The sequence below is a fragment of the Echiichthys vipera genome, assembly GCF_963691815.1.
Source record: "Echiichthys vipera genome assembly, chromosome: 9".
NCBI lineage: Eukaryota > Metazoa > Chordata > Actinopteri > Perciformes > Trachinidae > Echiichthys > Echiichthys vipera.
In genome coordinates, this window is record NC_139834.1 from 25,488,347 (window position 1) to 25,504,286 (window position 15,940).

The window sequence follows — 15,940 nt, forward strand, 5'->3', positions numbered from 1 at the left end:
AAAATGCTGTGATGGCTTTACGATACAAGGCAAGGCAAGTTTATTTGGCACAATTCAACAAGGTGAGTCAAAGTGCCTTACATAAAACATTAAAAGCATTGGGGGAAACCATAAAACGTACATTTAAAACACAAAAGGTCATTCAAATCATAAAAGACTTAAAAGACATAAAAGGTCATTTCAAACATGTAAAAGTTTATTCAAATCATAGAAGTTACAGTGACGTTCACTGGAAAGTCTTCAGTCTGGATTTAAAAGAGCTGAGAGTTGCAGTTTTCTGTAGTTTGTTTCAGATTCGTGGAGCGAAAGATGTGAACGCTGCCTCTCCAGGTTTAGTTCTGACTCTGGGGACACAGAGCAGACCTGTCCCATGTTTAGTCCTGACTCTGGGGACACAGAGCAGACCTGTCCCAGGTTTAGTCCTGACTCTGGGGACACAGAGCAGACCTGTCCCAGGTTTAGTTCTGACTCTGGGGACACAGAGCAGACCTGCCCCATGTTTAGTTCTGACTCTGGGGACACAGAGCAGACCTGTCCCATGTTTAGTTCTGACTCTGGGGACACAGAGCAGACCTGTCCCATGTTTAGTCCTGACTCTGGGGACACAGAGCAGACCTGTCCCATGTTAAGTCCTGACTCTGGGGACACAGAGCAGACCTGTCCCAGGTTTAGTCCTGACTCTGGGGACACAGAGCAGACCTGTCCCATGTTTAGTCCTGACTCTGGGGACACAGAGCAGACCTGTCCCATGTTTAGTCCTGACTCTGGGGACACAGAGCAGACCTGTCCCAGGTTTAGTTCTGACTCTGGGGACACAGAGCAGACCTGCCCCATGTTTAGTCCTGACTCTGGGGACACAGAGCAGACCTGTCCCAGGTTAAGTCCTGACTCTGGGGACACAGAGCAGACCTGTCCCAGGTTTAGTTCTGACTCTGGGGACACAGAGCAGACCTGCCCCATGTTTAGTCCTGACTCTGGGGACACAGAGCAGACCTGTCCCAGGTTTAGTTCTGACTCTGGGGACACAGAGCAGACCTGCCCCATGTTTAGTCCTGACTCTGGGGACACAGAGCAGACCTGTCCCAGGTTTAGTTCTGACTCTGGGGACACAGAGCAGACCTGTCCCAGGTTTAGTCCTGACTCTGGGGACACAGAGCAGACCTGTCCCAGGTTTAGTTCTGACTCTGGGGACACAGAGCAGACCTGCCCCATGTTTAGTCCTGACTCTGGGGACACAGAGCAGACCTGTCCCAGGTTTAGTTCAGACTCTGGGGACACAGAGCAGACCTGTCCCAGGTTTAGCTCTGACTCTGGGGACACAGAGCAGACCTGTCCCAGGTTTAGTTCAGACTCTGGGGACACAGAGCACAGCAGCAAATAAACTGGACTGACCTGACGTCCCTGGTTTTTCAGTGACCTGTCCCCGGCTGCTGCTGTCCCCAGAAATGTCCCTGGTTTTCACTGACTGAAAGACCCGAAAGTGTAATGTAGGAAAAAATGTATAGTTTCACACCCTAATACTCACAGGCCAAAGCCGAAGTGGTTTGACACCTCCAGGTCAAAAGATAAGGAAACAGAATAGAGTTAAGTTTTGTAAAATAAAAAATATACAATTAAAAAACAAACGACCCTTGTGAAACATGAGGGATGTGAGTCGTTATGCTGCAAAGGGGGTTTGACATCATTCAGTGAAATGGTTTAAATGCATACTGTGTTTTTATTCTAAATATCAAATGAATGTTAGTGATCAAACTGACTTAATGCTGGTGTCGTGTTTTGGAGGTTTTTACTCCTCTGATCCGAAACTGTGTCTGGATTAAGTCTCAGAACAATCGGGTCATATCCTTAATATAAGAAGTAAAACAAACCTGGCAACCTCGACTTCTCTGTGTGGTAAAAGCACTTTGACACGGGATTGAGGTTTACGAGGAGCACGTGGAGACAGCGGAAACTTGACCTGCTAAAAAACCCGAGCGCACGCGCTGACATCAGCGAAGCGCGGTGCTGAGTCGCCAGTCTGAGCGCGTGTCAGCTGACTCGTTTGATCCTCTGTTTCCCTTTTTCATTCAGCGGATCGACTCGTCTCCTCAGGTAGGATGTTTTCTCCTGACTACTTATTCGTTCTTATCGCAGGTTATCGCGATAATCAGGACAGGTCGTTATGATTAAACCTGCGCGCTGTGATAATTATCTCATCCTCTCATAACTTAACAGAACAACTGTTAAACGACTACATAGAAATTCACTGATTGGCAACATTTGCATACAATCCCGGCCCGTGTCCCTCGCATCCACCCGCGGTGACCTGTGCGCATAGGTGGGTTGTTTTTCACGGCTGCACACTAAAATGCAAAGCGGGCTGAAGAATGCGGGAGGCCTCAGCACTAATGACTGAATGCGGCCAAATTATCCAATTTAACAAGGCGTGCAGATATGTGATGAGAGAATGTGAAATGTGCGAGAGCTGGAGCATCAAACCGCGTCGTTAAGTCGTCCCAGTCACACGGATTAGTCACATTAACACGGAGGCATGCCGTTATCGTGTTCCACAGCCTTAATAAATGTTTTACAGTGAGGTTTAAGGAGCAGATTTCCATCCTCAGCTTTGTGAGTCACAGCAGTGATGTGATCATCATCCTCACCACCTGAAGTAAAGGATGCATTCATAAGCATGAACATCTAAATGTACTTTTTTAAAGTACTTTTTTTTTGCAGAATGGTTAATTGCAGAATTAAAATATAGGCTATTATATTATAGGATCCTATTATTGGTTCATCAATGAGGTTCATGGCTTAAATTGTGCAGCTGGGTAAGGTGGAGCCCATTTAAATATACTGCTGAGAGGTTTAATTCAATTTTATTTATAGTGCCAAATCATAACAGTAGTTATCGCAGGACACTTTACATACTAGGTATAGACCACACTAATTAATCAATGAATTATTGAAAATGTCATAGCCTACATGTTTACACCAATCTACTTCACATAATATAATTCACACCAAAAAATGGGTCGACTGAAGCCCAAGGTTTGTTTTTGCCCAGCCTATATACAATCCATAAAATAACTCGTCAGCAATAATAAAGAATGTTTTGTGTTTTGTGAAACTTTACATGATACAGTTTATCATATTGTGTTAGGTGATTTTGCATTAGGAATCTACCTCAACATCGTGGGCCTGCTTAAGCACACTACTTTTACATATTCCTATTTAATGGACGAAATGTACTTGTCAACCAATTTCACACGATCAGTATCCAAAAAAGGAGTCGACTGAAGCCCAAGATTTATTTTTGCCCATCCTATATACAAGCCATAAAATAACTCAGAATAACAGCAATAATAAAGAAAAAGAAAGAAGGAAGAACCCATTTTAACTCTGAATTATAGCCTGGTCCTTAATTATTTTACCTTTTAATCATTTTACATTATAATCCATAATAATTTTTCATGTCAAGGTTTGTTTCACATGTTTTGTGAAACTATACATGATACAGTGCCTATAGAAAGTCCTGATGCCCTTTCGAAATAGTCACTTTTTTTGTTTTACAGCCTGAAATGATAATACATAAATATATATATATATATATATATATATATATATATATATATATATATATATATACTCAGTGTGATTTACACATTTTGCCGTACAACATTCTAGTGATTTTTTTTTTTATTTCTGAAAATATAATGAAAAAATAAAGAATGGAAAAACTAGAATAGCAGGGTTGGAAAAGCGACGAGTCTCTTTAGAATAACCATTACAAACATTCTCAGGTATAAATCACCTTCCAGATTACACGCCAAGTTAATTGGCATCAATTGTGGTGTTTTCGATCACTTCTGAATAAAAGCAGCTGTACCTTGAGGATTAACTAGTGCTTGGTAACACAAATAATTCACCATTGTTGGAAAGATGCTTTCAAAAGAGCTCCAGGAAAATCACCACAGAATTTGACTGAACTCGAACAGAAATATTTCCCAATCTAGGTGCACAAAGCTGGTAGAGACAAATCCAAACAGACTGATGCTGTAATTAGAGCAAAAGGTGCCTCCACAAAGTATTACATCTGGGGACACATCACTTTTCCAACCCTGCTATTCTCGTTTTTCATTTTTTATTAATTTCAGAAATTTTGCAAAAAAGAAATTCACTTGAATGTAGTAAGGCAAAGGGTGTAAAGCATGCTGGAAAAATAGTTTTTTTTCAATGTATTATCATTTCAGGCTGTAAAACAAAAAAAAGACTATTTCAAAAGGGTATCATGGATTTCTACTGGCACCGTATATTATAATGTATTAGTTGATTTTATATTAGGAATCCAAATAAATAAAAAGTATTAAGTAGCATTAAATGGAAATACTCAAGTACAAAGTATGTCAGCATTGTGGGCCTGCTTAATGCGAAATGTACTGGGCCAAATGAAACTTTTATTTTGAAGGTCTGGTTTGTTTTGAAGCCCACAAGCCGCTAGTCACGTGCAGAGCCGTCTGATGACGTAACAGCCTTTCGACCAATCAGCTCGCCGCACACAGAGCTAGCTTTGTTTATCGCCTGCTTCCCTGTTGTTTGTTCTTCTTCACTCTCGGAGAAGCTTTTCCTTCTGCTCGGGACTCTTTTACCGGGATGTCAGCGGTCACACAGGCAAGATTCATCCGCTTTATTCATTTACAATGTCCAAGTGTGTAACCGGTGTCCACGTAAAAGCCACCGGCGAGGCCCAGCTGCCTGTTATTAGGTAGTTATTGCTCGTAGCTTACTTACGTTAAGTTGCTAACACGTCGTTTTATTTATTGTGTGGTAAAAATATGTGTTTTTTGCGTTACCCGGTGTGTAAATCCATCCGCACGTACCTCCACTGTATCTGATGTCTTGATCTAATCAGAGTAGCAGCAGGAAGTGGCTCTCAACAGCTGTTTGATGATGTTTTTAAGTGTTTAACAGCCTTTGACCCCGTTAGGACCGAGTGAACTGCAACACGGTGTTGTGTGTAGATCTGTGCTCCATATGTGCTGTCGTCTTTGGTGTTTAGTGTTTATATGCCTGATATGTGTCTGTGCCATATGGTTTCATATCTCCTAACTTTATTTAGGGATATTTTCATTTGTAACCACCCTGTAAACATAGTTTGTTGTTAGTAAGTCCGTTTTTTGCCGTCACACATTGACCATACACTTATGCAAACGGTTAAATAATGTTAAACAGTCATATAAGAAATAAAACAAACATACTTAATACTTAAAGCAGTACCCCAAGTCTACAGAAAACAACAGTGAAACAAACCGAAACAAAAACTGTGTGTTGGTAATGTAACAGGACCTGGAAAGTTAGGATGATATATGTGTTTTAATACCTGTATATTTACACAGCCTTTTCTCTGCAGCAGATCATGATGTCAGACGGAGTCCTGTCTCGGGGGGCCTTTGGATTGACCACTCAGGGAAACTTCAGCACCCTGTGCCCCAATGGGACTAAGTGGGTTTGGGAAGGACTCGGGGAATGTGCCCAGGATGCAAGGGACATGTCCAGCATCTACCTGGGCCTCCTGTCCATCCTCTGCTTCATGGTATCTTCACTTCCGTAAGTGTTGGCGTCGGTGTCTGTAGAGGAAATGCTCGCTCTTTTATCTAAATGTTTGATATAATCCTGAATGTTGTTTGTGTCCGCAGACAGTACTACAGCTCGTGTAAAACAGGGAACATGGACAGCGCCCTCTCTATTTGGTTTCTGCTGCTGTGGTTGGGAGGGGACACCTGCAACCTGGTGGGCTCCTTCCTGGCCGACCAACTTCCACTTCAGGTGACTTGTAGTGATGATGATGAGGGTGTTTCCCGTGACAGAGTAGGGCTGTAACTTAAATATCAATATATCAAATGGAGCTGCAAAGATTAATCGATTAGTAGTCAACTGTTTTGATAAAACGATTAATCTGTTTGAGTGTTTTTTTTTTCAAGAACAAAATTAATTCTCTGATTCCAGCTTCTTGTGAATATATCCTGGTTTATTTACTCCTCTATGACAGTAAACTCTGACACTTTTATAGACCAAACAACTAATCAATTAATCAGGAAAGTAGAAATAAAAGTCAAATTAATTGCCACTGAAAATAAACATTAGTTGCAGCCCTTACATCAAGAGAAATTATCACTAGGAGTTATGAAAAACAGAAATACAGAGGGTTAAGAACTTATTTATTTTTCATTTAAAGAAGCAAACGTATTTATTTGATAATGTTAGGACAACAAAACCACACTAATTGTCACAGTTTAGAGAGATTAGCAGCTCATTATCGTCTGTGCCTTGATCAGTGTCTTTGATGATTAAGTGATTATTAAAATTCTTTATTTGTGTGACCCGTGACATGTTCTTTATCCTTGTCATTCAGACATATACGGCTGTTTATTACGTCATAGCGGACTTGTTGATGCTGGCTTTGTACTTATACTACATGGCGAGGAACAGAATGGTGGAAAGTAAGTGTTTTTTTGTTGTTTTTTTTACTTTTTGCACAACTCAATTCTCCAAATATACTATATCAGAAATAAGTTTGTTGAGCTATGTGATGATTCAGCCTCTACTGATTAGTTCTGAGACGAGTTTTATTTGCTTATTAACTCATATCAGTGCTGATGATCAATGGTCCAACACAGATCCGGGCAGAGGAAGAGGGTTATCGCTGTACCCTGTCATTTTGTCGTCACATGCCTCATGTTGCCGTGGCGTTTGTTCCCTCACTGGTGACCTTTGACACAGTGACCATTGTCTGGAGGAATGTGCTTAGATGTCTTTCCCAGTATTGATGCTGAACCCAGGTGTCATCTCTTCTCCAGACAGGAGGGTTTTGCATGTGGTGGGTGTAGCCTGCGTCCTGGGCTTCACCACGAGCCTCACCTACCTCCCCGGGTTAGGCGCCCAACAGGAAGTCAGTCCCTCTGGGTTCAGAAGTCGCACCTTGCTCTCAACCTCTGACATCAGTCCTATCAAGGTGAGTCATATTCATTAGTTTAATTAGTGACCTGAGGGAAGAGAACTGGCCTTATGTGTGGTGTAACGTTTTTGTCTCTGCCTCTCTTTCGCTTCAGGCTTTCACCCCAAAAGAGATAATAGGTTTCTCCATCGGCTCAGTGTCGTCAGTGCTCTACCTCTGTTCCAGACTTCCCCAGATGTACACTAATGTGAGTATAACAAAGTAGAGATATGATCAGGCCTAGCCCTAGAGAGGAAATGGTATGGAAATTTCTTATCACGGTTATAGTGAGTATTAAAATGTGCTGAAACACAGCGAGTTTTATGTTGAAACCACAAATTAAATTGTGAGCACATTTTATTGCATGTTCTGCAGTCTGCTATGACCATCTTAAGTCAAGTTTACCTCAGCACTTTTATAAAAAAAACCCTATTAAATAATTAAATTAGGTTATTTAGGGAATTTTGAGAAGTTACAGCCTGGACCCGGCAGGTCGGGTTGGACCCGGACAATCAAACCTCTGTGACAAAATGTCGATTCCTTAGTAATATTGGCTGCATACTGTGGGCGGTAGACATGAACTAACCCTAATACTAATAACAAATGGATGATAATAATAATTAAAATAGGTATCAGCATAATATAACTTCAGCATAACTGTATATTGCATACTTTCAAATGATGATTGTTCCACCTTTTGTTTCCTAATCCCATCTATTTATTTCTCATTACACTAATGTTGGGGAAACTAAATCTAATACGTTCTAAACAACAAAGCTCAGATAGTTTGGTATAGAGTCCGGTATCCACATGGTTACCCAGTGAATAACATGCAAAACCTGCATTGAAAAAATTATTTACATACATTTAAAATGACAGGTATGGTTAAAGAGGAGTAGGCGCAGTATGTGAAATGATAATGATCATGGACAAAACATCTGTTGAAGTATTACAAGTTGTGTGCCTGCACAAGATAAAAGATGTGAAAGAGGTGTAACTGAAAGCTGAAAGCTTGTAAAGTGAATCTGATGCACTGACAGCATGACTCTTGCCTCTGCAGTCTGCACACATCACTGTGGCGGCTGTAAATCATCTTCTATTCCTTAAAAAAATGGTTTGCTCTGTTCCCACTTCCCCTTCTGTCCTCTCATTTCTCCCCACAGTTTAAGAGAAAGTCGACAGAGGGAGTGTCTTTCTTCCTGTTCGCGCTGGTCATCCTGGGAAACACCACATACGGCCTGAGCGTCCTGCTGAAGAACCCTGATGTAGGCCAGGGCGAGAAGAGCTACATGATCCATCACCTGCCTTGGCTCGTCGGCAGCCTCGGCACCCTCTCCTTAGACCTCCTTGTATCCTTTAAAGAAAAAGAAATATTGCCGCCATTGGTGGGCCTCTGGGCTCTCCTTGATCCCACATACATGCTACATTTTAGGCAGTGCTGAGTTATATATAACTGGATATAGTATCAAAGGTCCAAGCAATTAGTTTGTCACCAGCAAAGACCCAAGCCATGGGCCTCTTTACACCTCACAGAAGTGGTGGACTAAAGTACGAAGCTGCTTTGTTTTATGGACGAGGCAGAAGCATATGATCTGATGATGCCTGGGTGTGGTCGTTTTTTAATTACCAGGTGAACCATGTGAGCCAGTTTGGTTATAAATATCAAACACTACAGCCCAGCTCTGCTGTCACAGAGCTGGGCTGTGACACCTGCAGTTTATGAACAACTGAATATCAGTCGGTCCTAGCACATGGTGCATCTCCATGGTTACATCAGGCATCCATGCCCCGAGATGAGGAGTTAGAGGAGAACATTGATATGACTCCAATGCCTGTAGGTGTGTTTCAATTAGGGTCGAATACCTGGAAGGAGGCGTCTCCCTCGCCAAAATGCCCCTAAGGGCGTGATCACACTGACCTCCCGGACCACGACCCGGACTTTAGGGTACTTGTCCCCCCTCCCTCTCCCCCCCCGCGCCCCAGCCCCGTTTGTACTCACACTACCAGGGCCTCGGCCAATACTTCTTGCTGTCCATACGCCATCAAGCCGTAACACGTCACACGCATTGATCGCGTGTGTGGCTTTGTTTACAAGTCTTTCCATAGACCTCGGAGTTTTTGTGCGTCTTGTCGACTGTTTTTGAATATTTTCATCCGACCAAATCTGCAGTAAACACTCCACCTCCGCATCACACCAACGTGAACCTTTCACCGCCATTGTTGTTGTTGTTAAATGTCAGCGCATGGTCCGTCCTTCTATTTACATGTCCGAACAGGCGGACATAACGCTACGGCCGTAGGGCTCGTGCGCGTGCACGTGCGCACGCTCGTGCTCGTACATGTGCAAACGGCTCCGCTAAAGCCCACCTCTTTCAAGCGGGCCGTGGCGGCCCAGCTGGCCCCAGTTGAGCGCGGAGCGGGTGCGCTCACACTACTTAAAGGTACTAGGCTTTAGCTGAAAAACCGGTTTTGGCCGCGGCCAAAAGGATAGTGTGATCACGCTCTAAGACACTCGACCGGCCTTTTTAGCGGATGTTTGTTGGCCCTGTGGGAGAGCAGGGCCCTTTTTCTCCCCTGAGAGAAGCCTGGTTGCTGATTGGATATAACTCAAAGCGTAATGTGGTGTGTTGTAGTACTTGATGCCACAACAACACAGCAAAGTAGAATAGACACTTTTATCCAGTGATGGAGAACGCAGTGCAGAAAATGATCTGTGCACACGCATCTTTGCACAGGCTTGTTAAAATGAGTGCTGCAGTGTCTCTCTGTCTCTCTCTGTCTCTCTGTCTGTCTCTCTCTCTCTCTCTCTCTCTCTCTCTCTCTCTCTCTCTCTCTCTCTCTCTCTCTCTCTCTCTCTCTCTCTCTCTCTCTCTCTCTCTCTCTCTCTCTCTCTCTCTCTCTCTCTCTCTCTCTCTCTCTCTCTCTCTCTCTCTCTCTCTCTCTCTGTGTCTGTCTGTCTGTCTGTCTCTCACTCTCTCTCTCTCTGTCTGTCTCTCACTCTCTCTCTCTCTCTCTCTCTCTCTTACAACCTGGAATTTGAAAGGTGGAGTGTTTTCTTTCATGTCACTTGTACATAAATTGACGTTGTGAATCATACGGGCCACCTTAAATCAAACTGCAACTATTCTGTATTTCTCACTTGGAGAAAGAACGCAGCGTCATTCCCCTGTATCACTGATCATCCGATGAGTGAAACCCATTCAGAGTTGTACGTCACCTCCGGAGTCTTGTAAATCCCCCTGGGGCCTTTTTTTGTAATGGAATCACGGCGAGTGAGATGGCTTTTGAGAAGGCGTGGCCTGCATCTTTCCCAGCGGCCAAATTTCACCCTGATGAAAACCTGCCTTCTATGATAAATATGAAGCTACAACATCACACAGGGCTGGCGACGTGATGATCCAAAAACGTCAATCGTATCTGTCGTTCTATATTGTTTCTATTGGGATGTCCGATGTCGATGGGTGTTATGACAATGTTTACGTCACTGACAAAACAACCAACAACTGACAAAAACAGCAAGACGTTCAAACAAACGGCATGAATGACATAAATGAAGTAACAGACGTGATTGAGCATTATTGAGGTATGGAATTATCTTTATTGGGAGAGAAGATTTTGAGCATATTGCACTAGTGTCACAGTGCAACCAATTTCGTTTAGTGGTCACTAGCAGAGTCTATATTCATGACAGCCCCAGAGACCAACCAGTACCTCGCTGCTGCAATAAGACTTCCTGGGCTGTTTCAATTTTGTCTAAATGTTACTTTTTTTTAGGAATATGCAACACTTTTTCAGCAAATTAAATGAGTAAAATTCAGTTTCCACACGGTGGACCTGAGACTTTGGGGAGTCCTGGGACACTGGAGCCCCGGGGGCCATTTTCCCCCAGTTTGTAATCCAACCCTGCATTCAGCAAAATAATGTTTTAAGACCAAAAATTAGGGTGTCTGCAAGTATTTCTATTGCAAGAATTCTCTTCTGTTCTTCAAAGTGGCGCATGTTTCCAGCAGGATGTCTTTTCTAAATTCCTTAACGCTGCGCTTCAGATCTCCATCCAGTTCATAATTTATCGCAAAGCCAAGGTGGAGGTGGGCGGCAGCTTCGGTGAGACGACGCCTCTGATCGGGAGCTAAACCGACGAACCCAGACGTACGGGTGGAACACGAACAGACACTCGCTTCACTTCCCGTGAACCCTGAAAATCCCATTTTAAACGTAATCAGGATGAAAGAAAATTGTACATTTAAGTTTGATTTTATAGCGGTATTTATTATGCTCTTTTTTTTCTTTTCTTTGTTTATGTTTACAATGTGGTTTTACCGGCAAAAGTACTGTGACGGACGGAGTTCTTCGCTCGTGTTCAGCTGCGGTGATGTGATTGACACTGCTCTTGAGTTTTTAAAGGGGACCATGGAGGGTCGACATGGATGGAAACTCCTGCGGTGAACCTGAACTCTGGCTCCTGATTTTAGGTCATAGATATCAGAGACCTGCCGACCACAGGGAGGTTTCTCTAAAATGACATTTGTGCTTTTTAAGTTGCCAAACACTTTAACGGTTGTGACACCAGCCGCTGCACGAAGCCTCTGCATCTTGTTGCGGTGGTGTGTCTCATCGGAAAAAGAAGAAATGTTTTGTGAAACATTTTCAAGTGTAAATTGTATTTAGTCCGTTTTTAACTGATGTTTACACCAAGTGCTGTAAAAAAAACATTTATTTTTGTTTTGTTCATTTTAGATATATTTTAAATTGTCGTCGTATGATTCTGTTTGACTTTTTTTGTTTTTTTTAATACAGACACTTTATGGGTTTTGTTTGCACTGGTGATAAGTGACAGATTTTCACCATTTAATTTGACACGTTTCATTTTTTTTTCCATTCTCAGTGTTTTGCACGACAAACGTTGGTTTTGTACGTTGAGAAAATTGTTCAATGTGCTGTAAAGAATAAACAAAGAATAACACATTTTCTCTGTTCTGGGTAAAGTATTTTCGTATCGTCCCGATTCTCTTCATAATGGTGTTTTCATGACTGTTACTATGACGGCTCCTCCTGAAATTTCTCCGGAGCTCTTCCTCCCTACAGTTTACTCTCTCTCTCAGCCTAGCAGAGGTCACGGCCTGCTTTTGGCCTTGATGTTGCTCTTTGACCCTTTGCCTCCGCTGACCTCCACCCCCCGGTGACTGTGTTCGACCCGCTCCTGGGAGGCCTTGACAGCCGTGATGTTTTTGGTCATTAGAGGATTCACGCTGGCCTCTCAGTTGCACCCTCCTCCCTCATAACACCCACACAAACACACACACTTTCCCTCACGTCTAAACATAATGCAATCACACACTTAGAACAGTAAGGGCCCACCCACCAAGGAAGCAAGTTCAGTGCAGAAAATATCATGGGTTCAGTGTGTGCGTGTGTGTGTTTGGGGGTGGAGGGTTGTGAAACAGTGGCAGACAGATTGTGAAGCGGGTTGGGGAGTTAGCAGGAAGAGCCAGTGATAGGGAGCATCCATCCATCACATGGATGAACAAGAGGCTGTTTATAAACACTCTATACTGGGAATTTCTTAATGAGCTGACTCCAGTTCCTACGAGCAGGGGCGAGATGAGGTCCTCTGTGGCTCAGAGGTTGCCGGTTCAAATCCCCAGTGCAACCCAAAGGCCCCATGCTGGGAAGTTTCAATTTAGGATATTTTCAATTTTCCACTGCGAACATACACAGACACAAAATATACTATTGTTCCCAGGCTTCATTTAAAACTTTTTTTTTTCTAATTATTCCCCGTAAAATGTCTGAATACTTTATTTCCCTCACTGACAGACTTTTGTCCTGCAAGAGAACGTTTACAGCAAAAGAAGATCTTTGATCAGGTTCCCGCACGTCCACCTAAAACACACATCAAAATCAGCTGTCTGTTTACTCTGTGTGTGTGTGTGTGTGTGTGTGTGTGTGTGTGTGTGTGTGTGTGTGTGTGTGTGTGTGTGTGTGTGTGTGTGTGTGTGTGTGTGTGTGTGTGTGTGTGTGTGTGTGTGTGTGTGTGTGTGTGTGTGTGTGTGAGAGAGAGAGGATGGAGGCTGGGCTGGAGTCAACATTACAAAAAGTGAGATAGTTGGACAAAGGGAGAGGACATTGAGACGCTCGGCGCAGCAGGAAGGCTTCCACCATCAGCGGTGAGTCCACAACCTCTGCTCCTAACGCAACAGAAAGAGATCACTTCATAGATGTTGTTAAACGACCTTTGACCTTAACGTCTGAGCGCTACTGTCGTACCTTTCTACATGGGTCAAATGAAAGTGTTTTAACGTTACTTTTTGTAATTGTTCTGCTGCACTGCGTTCAACAGTTTCTAGTTTTTAGATCAATTCAACTGCAGCAGAGCCAGAACTTCAGTGCCACTCTCACAGGCTGATTAGGGTCAACAGGGATACTTCAGAGGGCCAGTTTGCACATGCTGCACTGTTTTTATAAGGAACTCAATGTATTTGATTGCATCCAGCTATAGAAAACGTAGCTTAAATCTCACTATAACCTCTACATACCAGAGGAAATGGTTTCAAACAAATGCTTTTTTTTTTTGCTCCCGCATAAGCTACGGACTTTACTCACGAACACAGAGGCCACTTCAATGTAAGCGTCAGTTTCCTGCGTGGATCAGTAAACAGTGCAGGCCATTAGTGAGCCGTAGCTACCAGCCAGCAGAGAGGAGATAAAGAGAGGAGCTGGACACATGGAGAAGACACCCTGAACAGGATTTATGATGTGCTGAATTTATCTGCAGGCTTGTACTGTGAGTGACTCAGGACTAATGAGTTCAGGGGGGTTTTGCACATGCCATCAGTCTGTTTGGTTTGTTTAAGTTTGTGTTATGTGGAAATGCCAGACTTTGCTCTACTCCTCTGCTGTTCGCCTCATCGTTCCTTCTCCGTGCACACGTTTGCAGGATTTTTGGGGCACAGAAAACAAATGAATTCAGGGAACGCTCCAGAGACCAGTTCAACCAACCGTGCTTGATGCGAACGTGCCCTTAAAGTCTTTCCCTCCTCCCCCTCTTGTTTCGTGACATTCATCTCCCATGGGGCGAGCCCTCATCGTCAGGGCCTGTGTCCAACAATGTGTCCAACAGTGTGACACCTCCAGAAGATCCATGGCGGCATTTGCACACTCTCAGATATTGTCCCCATCGTTTAGTGTCACTCTCAGTACTGCTGCCGGCTCTCCACTCTCCCTCCGTTCTTCAGAGGTCAGAGAGAGTTGGAGGAAGGGCTGATGGCTTGTTTTGCCTCATATTTTGGGATGTGACACACTGCTGTTAACTAAGAAAAACATCTTCTTCAGCAATGGAGCCATGCCATTCCACGAACCGCCCCCAATCTATCATATAGAGGCATTTGTTAATGACACAGTGTACTTTACTTTGATAATACGTTCCTACTCCCCCAGGAGATCTAACCAGTAGGTTTGAATTTGAACATTTGGCAGTTATTTGGTTTTTGTAGCCGTGCTAAAGGCACAGATCTTCTGATGTTTCCTTTTGCACCAAAATGAGGTATTTGTTTTATCTTAGACATTAGCAGCTGAATTCTCACGATAATAGCAGATCATGAGAGAATCACGGGTTAATGTGTTATCTGTGAAACAAAAGCATCTGACGAATCAGGTTAATTAATGCTTGGATGGCTGGAAATTACCCATTAATCCATTAAGGAGAGGCATACGGAGAGAAACTGACCCCTCAGTTCAAGTCACTGGCACTCACTCCCAGGCACCAGGCTAAATTCACTTTTGATGCCTTTATCACATACTCACAAACTCATGCACGCTTTGTCAGCTCAACTACTACCACCCAAAAACAGCCATAGATCAGCTTCAACTGACACAAAATTCATCCGCCCGTGGACTGACCAGGATCAGAAGCATGGCATACACAGGGTTCTTGGAAATCCTTGAACACACTTGAAAAGTACACTGATTTTTTTAATATATGATGCCAAGACTTTTTTTTTTGGCAGTTTTCAAGCCTTTTATTATATGGGACAGACAGGAAATGGGGTGAAAGAGAGAGAGGGAGACATGCAGCAAAGGGCCGCAGGTCAGAGTCAAACCCACGGCTGCTGCCTCGAGGACCTTCAGCCTCTTTACACGGAACGACTGTTTTAACCACTGTGCCACCTTGGTGCCCCACCAAGTCACAATTTGAAACATGAAACTTTGTTGTCTTTAATTTGTCACCCTTCAGTAGAATGCTGTTACATAAAACATAATTATGGCCGTGCATAGCACAATAACATCTTATTTAATGTGATGAAGAAGTGCAATATTGAGTATATACTGTATAGAAATATGTAATTTACCACAGCTGTCAGGTGCTGGAAAAGCTTGAAAAGGCACGTTGAAATGCTCCAAAAGTTCTCTAATTTTACTTCAGAAAAGGTGTATGAACAGACACTGACACATTAGACCTGTTTTTATAACCCCTACACTGGCTACATGTTCTATGAATTCATGTTAAGATCCTGTATTGGTTTACAATAATGACTTTGTTGTGTGTGACATGGTTTTAAGGTATGTAATGTATGTAAAATACAATTGGAGTTGCATTTGCGTGGCACTATATGGATAAAGTTTGACCTGACAGTGAACTTCTCACCCTCTACCTGATGGATTTGCATGAAGTTCAAAAGCTTAAAAAACTCAAATTTGGCTTTTCTGAGTCCTGTTTTTGATATGTAGGCTTTACAGTAGGACACAATTAGTTGTTTGACCTGAAAGCTGTGTGTCATGGTTCACTGTGATCACACGTGTACCACTTTACCCTTTGGACACAATCTTCAAAGAAAACACTGTGTCGCTAGTAACCACATTCCTGTGTCGTTTGTCACTGAGATCGATCGTGAGCATTACCGGCTCTTCCCTAACCCTCTGCTGTCCACGCGGAGCCCTGGTTCCCATAATGAGACAGTGAAAGGGATG

The 15,940-nt window shown here is 43.1% G+C and overlaps 1 protein-coding gene across 1 annotated transcript; it reads left to right on the forward strand.

The window, feature by feature from the left end:
- Window positions 1-5,395: 5,395 nt before the first annotated feature.
- On the forward strand, window positions 5,396-11,907 carry slc66a1 (solute carrier family 66 member 1; the record flags this gene model as incomplete). Its single annotated transcript, XM_083920621.1, has 7 exons — window positions 5,396-5,586; window positions 5,676-5,805; window positions 6,392-6,479; window positions 6,837-6,991; window positions 7,089-7,181; window positions 8,137-8,322; window positions 11,020-11,907. 7 exons carry the CDS (start codon window positions 5,396-5,398, stop codon window positions 11,104-11,106), a joined length of 930 nt encoding a protein of 309 aa, XP_083776747.1. The 3' UTR covers window positions 11,107-11,907.
- Window positions 11,908-15,940: the final 4,033 nt, after the last annotated feature.